At 45.1% G+C, this 7,422-nt stretch overlaps 1 protein-coding gene across 4 annotated transcripts in view; it reads left to right on the forward strand.

Moving 5' to 3' along the window:
- The window catches only part of galnt1 (UDP-N-acetyl-alpha-D-galactosamine:polypeptide N-acetylgalactosaminyltransferase 1), a 66,405-nt gene extending 59,208 nt beyond the window's left edge, over positions 1–7,197 (forward strand). For 2 of the 4 annotated variants that reach the window (XM_083761766.1, XM_083761768.1), the window contains 2 exons: positions 2,566–2,700; positions 4,490–7,196. In XM_083761766.1, the coding sequence (XP_083617892.1) occupies positions 2,566–2,700; positions 4,490–4,636 (282 nt within the window). In that variant the 3' untranslated portion in view covers positions 4,637–7,196. Of the gene's footprint in view, positions 1–2,565; positions 2,701–4,489 lie in introns of all 4 variants that reach the window. The other 2 variants (XR_014569080.1, XM_083761767.1) reach the window with 2 other exon arrangements.
- The last annotated feature ends 225 nt before the right edge of the window (positions 7,198–7,422 follow it).

Below are 7,422 nucleotides of genomic sequence, written 5' to 3' on the forward strand. Positions count from 1 at the left end.
GATAGTATCATTATTATTATTATTATTTTAAAGGGGGATAGGCATTATGCATCTGAAAACAGCACATTATGTGACTCGAATAGAATATGGCAGCTGCCTTTCTATGAGGCTTTGAGGGGGGGGGGGAGAGTACATTTGGTTCGCTGTAGATTAATCGATCAGCCAGGTGACAAGGTACCATACTGAAGCATGCCCACGATCCGAGGTATTTAATAGAAAGTATCCATATTTAATCTTCATGTTTTCACACAATACAGATGCACATTGCAAACTTCCACACACATTAAAAGGAATAGTTAAATACAGACTAGCAGATTCTCTGCTTTTGTAATAGCATTACAAAAAATTGATAACAAGCTGACAGTGGACATTTCTCATTAACCGTATAGGCATTGTGCCGATTTTAAACTATTTGACAAGAATTTTGATATGTGCGACTTCTAAATCAAATATAACTAGATAAAGTGCCAATCGGCACAGGTCTCCACCAGGATTCTTCCTCAGCCTAGTGGGAATATGCGTGCACAGTTTCATCGCAATCGGACGCTGCGTTGAGGAGTTGTGGCCATTTGCTACTCCTGAAAACTGTAGGAGCCAATCGTGGCCAATCAGGATGGAATATGAGAAATCAAAAAATCCTGTCTTGATCACATGACTATGGAGATCATGTGTACCGATGTGCGCGAAATTTGGATAAAATCTGAAGGGGTAATAATAGAAAATGTGTTTTACATATGTCGGCCTCCTGGTGGCGCTATAAAGAGCAGATGTGAAAAATTCCAGACAAAGGTTTTTCCTTGGCCTCTAGGGAGTTGGCATACAAAGTTATCCACAGATCCGTGCAGTTAGAGGTAAAAACAGTTTTCGGCCAGTTATAGCGCCACCTTGAGGCTGAGTTGAAATTGTTCATGTGGCATTTCGTCCTCGGCCTAGTGGGAATGTGGGTGCACAATTTCACGGAAATCACGCGATGTGTTCATGATTTGCAGCATTTTGTTTGAAACTGAGCACTCCTGTGAACTTTGGAAGCCAATCTTAACCAATCAGGATGGAGTCTGAGAAATCTGAAAGACCCGTTTCGTTGAATGGCTCTAGAGAGACTGTGTACCAATTTGCGTGATGTTTGGACAAAATCTGTAGGTGTACTGTGCAAAAAGTTGTTTTGCACAAAGCGGCCTCCTGGTGGCGCTATAACAGGCCGTTCTGGAAAGTTTGGGGCAGAGGTTCATCGTTGGCATCCAGGGAGTGTGTGTGCAAAATTTGGCATCGACCGGGTTAACGGTGGCCGAGATTAGCTGCTCACGGACACACGGACGGACGGACACACGGACGGACACACACACGGACGGACACACGGACGGACGGAGTGCAAAACATACTCTCCCCACTGTGTACCAATTTGCGTGATGTTTGGACAAAATCTGTAGGTGTACTGTGCAAAAAGTTGTTTTGCACAAAGCGGCCTCCTGGTGGCGCTATAACAGGCCGTTCTGGAAAGTTTGGGGCAGAGGTTCATCGTTGGCATCCAGGGAGTGTGTGTGCAAAATTTGGCATCGACCGGGTTAACGGTGGCCGAGATTAGCTGCTCACGGACACACGGACGGACGGACGGACACACGGACGGACACACACACGGACGGACACACGGACGGACGGAGTGCAAAACATACTCTCCCCACATGCCTTCGGCCTGGTGGAGACAAAAATTGAACTATTCCTTTACAGTTACCAAAATGTAATCAAATGCCTCACATGGCAGATATTACAAGTGACCGCTAGACCGCATTTTCTTTCAAAATCTAGCTTGCTCGTTCTTCAACTTCAACTTTATTTGTCCCCGAAGCACAATTGCTTTTGCAATGCTACATGTCTGTAAAGTCAATCCACTCGTATTGTTCACACATGATCCATCAACAAACGGCTGTAAAAAACAACATAAGTGCATTCTTTCTTTGCAGAGTGAGTGACTCATGTGGCAGTGTAAGAGTGCATATCGCATAAATTAGGCTTAGGTGCTTCCTGCAGCTTGCCCCGGTTCAAATCTGCCCCCAGGCTCTTTGCTGCTTGTCATCAACCCTCTGTCTCCCACCTTTCCTGTCTCTCTCTCACTGTCTCACTGTCCAAAAGAAAGCACAAATGCCAAAACTGTGGATCGGAAAGTTCGGAAACCCACATTTTTATTTTGGACAATTATATCCCGGGGCATCCCTAGATTGTACACTGTAAAAGGATTTTTGCCATCTTTATGAGAAGTAACTACTTTGAAGTATTTCACAAAAGATACACGAGAGACAAAATGTATTACATTACATAATGTGATATATAATTATATAATGTGAATTATATAATAAGTCATTTTCAGTTTTTTCCCTCTGGTCTAGAATGCCCTCCTGAAATGCTAGAATAGAAAATGCATCACATAATTCCTCCAAATTCTTCCAGTTGTTTTATCCCTCAAATCTTGGTGGATTTGATTGATTCTAAATAAGAAAATTATATATTTTTAGGGGTCAAATGTATATTTGTCTACACAAATACAGTATGGATGTTATTTGTCTCCTTTAGGTGTTCTCCTACACAGCCAACAAGGAGATAAGGACAGACGACCTGTGTCTGGACGTGTCCAAGCTCAACGGACCCGTCATGATGCTCAAGTGTCATCACCTCAAGGGCAACCAGCTGTGGGACTACGACCCTGTGGTGAGTAGAGGATATCTGACTTCAAAGGAAGAAAACCTACCCAAAAGTGAAGTTCACTGTTGTTGCCAATTTTTTTATTTTAATCACAGAAACAAAACAATGTTTTTTTGTTTGTTTCTTTCTTTCTTTATTTCATTTTGCAAAGGAGTAATGTAGCGATTTGGAATGAAACCCCGGCTTATGTGATGGTAAAAATAAAATGTCTGTGTGCAGTAGGGCATTCATCAAAAAAATTATCGATTTATCGATAAATTATCACGAGTCGATTCGGATTAGGATAAGTCGAAAGTTGTTCATATTTCATATTTATCATATTTTTTGCTCTATGTGTGCGTCACTGCGTGTGTAGTGTACATAATTCAAACTGTAGCATGGATTATTGTCACGGACAGAAGTCATTCTTTCCCTTTGCATATGCACCGGAGTGCACTCGCCTATTAGGTTGCAATGCATTCAGAACACGCCCTTAATTAAAAACCAAATGCAGCTGTGTATGTGGCTCTCAGCGCGCGGTGTCCCACTATTGACTGGCTGAATTTGGAGTTTGAACTGCGCTGTGTCAGAGAAGTAACAGATAGAAGCACGCAAACGTTACCCCCAAACGATATCCCCCTCACCTCCGTGCTGGAAATATAACGTCTGGGTTTCCGAGGCTACATCCGTGCTGACGCAATGACTGTCCTGTTTCTGGTTAAGCTTTACGCACATGAACCTCTCCGTCTCCGGTCAGTGCTGGTTGTTGTTTATTTGCATGGCTCAGAAAATAAGTAACAAACTAACATGAGAACGTTATCGAGTTGTTGGAGGAGGAGGAGGAGAATAATAATGTTATATCTCTTATTGTGTTCTCGGGCCGCTGCTGCTGCTGCGCTGCTGCTGCGCTGTGTGCCAATACCACTACTTCACCTGGATAACATCATCTTTTAATTTTGACATGATTCACATGAAAAAATAATCCTGTACCGGCACCGCGTGTAGCGTTTGGTTTCATTAACGCGATCGTGACAAAATAGCCTACAGCTGCTGCTGTCAAAGATACCAATAAATCAGTCAGTGAAGTCAACTTTTCACCGCCGTTCGGTCCCCGTTGTCGTCGTCGTCGTCGTCCCCCCCCCCCCCCCCCACAATCAGAAGCGTTTTCAAAGAGACGAGTAGGATCATATAAAGGCAGCCTGAAAGGCAAGCATTTGCATTCCAATGGGTGATTGAGCGTCGCGCTATACGCGCAACGGCCATCAGTTTGTCCTCTTTTCTCAGTGTTTTCAAATGGATTTTTAAACAACGCAAAACTTGGAATTCCCCTCTCGCGTACCAGTGGCACGTGTCCCGCGGACCGGCACCGGTGTTTGGGAACCTCTGATATAGATGATACATGCACTGTGTCATATTGGAGACTGAGAGGCCACTGACTGAATGCGCAGTGCTTTGTTTGACATGCGGCACCTCCACCCGCCCCTGTTAAGACCCCCCCCCCCCCCCCCACCGCATAAAACGATTTATCGATACAACTTCGACTTTGCTGTCTGACAAGTCGACTTGAAAAATCTCAAGTCGTTAATGCCCTAGTGTGCAGTACGTGTAGATAGTCCAGGAATGTATATGGCTTCAGTGTGACTGATTATAATTTCCTTCAACGAATCAATGTTTGTGTGTGTGTGTGTGTGTGTGTGTGTGTGTGTGTGTGTGTGTGTGTGTGTGTGTGTGTGTGTGTGTGTGTGTGTGTGTGTGTGTGTGTGCGTGCGTGTGCGCGCACGTGCGTGCGTGTGTGCGTGCATGCTTCCATGTGTAGAAGCTGACCCTGATCCACGTCAACAGTAACCAGTGCCTGGACAAGGCGAGTGAAGAGGACAGTCAGGTTCCCAGTGTGAAAGACTGTACGCACACACGCTCCCAACAGTGGCTGCTTCGCAATGTCACACTGCCAGAGATCTTCTGATCACCGCACACACACGCACATGCACTCACACACACACAGCAAGCCCGGGCCAGAGCGAAACAAACAAGGGACTTTGTGATCGGGAATCCTCCAACAGGAAAAGGAATGGTTTTCCCCCAGCGAAACGGGACAGAGAGACGCATTACCCCCAGAAAGCTGAACTGCACTGTCTCTGTTTCCCGTTTGTGTGGACGGAGAGCTCTGAAGGAGGACTGCGTTTTAGCCCCTCATCAGGGGGTGGGGACAAAAAAGAGAACTTGAGAGACTCCTTTTCTTGGAGGCAGTGACTGCTTGTTGAGATTATAATTCTGTGCAGAGAGAGAGACTTGGTCCTGTGTGTGGATATAAAACAGACTGGTGGAGGTCAAGGTTCTGTGTGTGGATATAAAACAGACTGGTGGAGGTCAAGGTTCTGTGCTCACAGCTTCCCTGGACAATACAGTCCACCCCCCCTCCCTCCCCACCGCCACCACCACAACTCATCACTTACGTTTACTGACTGCCTCTTGCGAGTGAGTGTGTGCGTGTGTGTGCCTGAATGTATGAGTGCTTGAAGGGGGCTAATTCTTTGCTTTTTTGGTTTTTATTTTTTTATTTTATTTAATTTTATAGCAGATTTTGAAAATGAACTCTGGTGAACTAATATGAAGAAGGACGTCATTTGTGTGTGTTTGCTTGTTTGATTGCGTTTGTATGTATGTGCGTGCGTGCATGCATGCGTGTGTGCGTGCGTGCATGTGTGCGTGCTTGCACAACTGCGTCATGTACGCCCTCTGTGAGAGCCCCTCCTTGAGTCCTGCGGCAGCATATGTCTCCCTCTACTGTTGGTCCATGGCATTTCACCCTACAGACTGAGTGCTCAGCCCTGCAGAAATGGGACTCCATATAGAGGACCCAAAAAGGAAACAGAATGCATCTGCCCTCAGCAGAGATCTAGAGACAAATAGATAGTCTGTTTGTGATATCTTGAGATTTCTATGTCCAGTTTGTTTTTTTACATGACTATAGTACTTTCTGTAACTGTCTGTTTCTGTTGTATTTGAAGGTGTTTAACATATAGATTACACACACACACACACACACACACAGGCCTGTGCATATCTAACTCATGTTCACTGCCTAACGTAGTGTTCAAAACATATAGGAACATGACATACAGTAGCAGCACACACGTATTCTGTGCGTACAGGTAAGCACTTGCTAATCTGTCACTTTAATCAATTTTGTCATAACTTATTCGTAACAGACTGTACACTCCAAGGGCTTCTTCCTTCCAGTGGAGTGTGTGTGTGTATGTGTGTGTGCATGTGTGTGCATGTGCGCACGCGTGTGCATGCATGCGCATGTGTGTGTGTGTGTGTGTGTGTGTGTGTGTGTGTGTGTGTGTGTGTGTGTGTGTGTGTGTGTGTGTGTGTGTGTGTGAGAGAGAGAGAGAGAGAGAGAGTGTGAGAGAGAGAGTGTGTGAGTGAGTAAACACACATCTGTGAGCTTGATGACTCCATGCCCGTCCCGGCTCCTCCCAGTGCATCAGAACAAACGGGTCTCAGATCAGTGTCGCTGCTCTTTCATAAGCACCAGAGAGGTAGATCAGGTTAGCACTACTTCAGAACAAACAGGTCTCAGACCAGTGTCGCTGCTCTTTCATAAGCACCAGAGAGGTACAGTAGATCAGGTTAGCACTGCTTCAGTCGTTGCAGCTTCCCAGTTATTTTTTTTCTTTTCCTATTCTGAACAGAACAAAGTTTGAAGTCTCAGGCCTGAGTTACACTTAGTTGCTTGCAGGTCTCGTGCCCCGAAAATCGTAGTAGTAGATCTGCTATTTTTTCTATGCACGACACGCACACACACACACACACACACACACACACGCACACAACTACGTGTAAATCAGGCTTCACGTAGTACCTAGATGGCTGAGAGGGGATTTGTTGTTGGTGTATCAGAGGGCCTTTTGTTTGCTTCACTGCAGTCTGGGGCGTGGGGGTTGGGGGGGGGGGGTCCATAGGGACAGAGCATAGGATCTAGTACGCCAAAAGAAGAAAATAAAATGTGGAATTATGGATTATGAAGAGCAGCGGCAGGCAGAAGACATATCCCATGCTATTAGCCACCATATGTGCTACTTACACGACTACAGGAAGCAGACGCGCAGGGCTCTTTTCGAGCAGCGTCTCGTGAAAGAAGCAAGCGTCTGCTACAAACGCCTCTCACATTTCTCTTCATATCACTCCTGTACGGTTCTACTATCTGCCATCATGCTTCCTTTATTCCTTAACTGTTTTTATAATGATGCCTCTGTGGAGTCTGAGGGCAGAGGAGAAGAGGTGACTTCCTTGAAAAAGAAATGCATAAATAAATAAATACATAAATAAAGGTTAAAAACCGTTGAGCTTCCTCCAGTGGAGGAAGGGGTTTACGAGTAGATGTGACATTTAAATTGGGTCATCTCTGTTGTGGACATGGTAGCGACTAGCGAGAGGAGGTTGATGATGATTCATGGCTGAGTGAGTGGCTTTATGGTGAAGTTTTTTTGTTTGTTTTGTTTTCTGTTGGGGGGAGGGGGATAAGTGTTCTGACAGCTCTGTTTTGGGGGTGGGGTTTGGAGTGACGGATTGACATGTCCAGGCTTCCACACTGAGCTGATCCAAATGTTGTAGAAAATTTTAAAGTGAAAACGTTTACAGAACAATACAACGATGAAAAGCTCGACCCCTGCCTCTTTCGCCTTTGTATGCCACACAGACACACATTTTTTTCCCACATAATTTGTGAAGAGGAAATGTCTG

This window comes from Protomyctophum parallelum (genome assembly GCF_964188405.1).
Source record: "Protomyctophum parallelum genome assembly, chromosome: 3".
Lineage (NCBI taxonomy): Eukaryota > Metazoa > Chordata > Actinopteri > Myctophiformes > Myctophidae > Protomyctophum > Protomyctophum parallelum.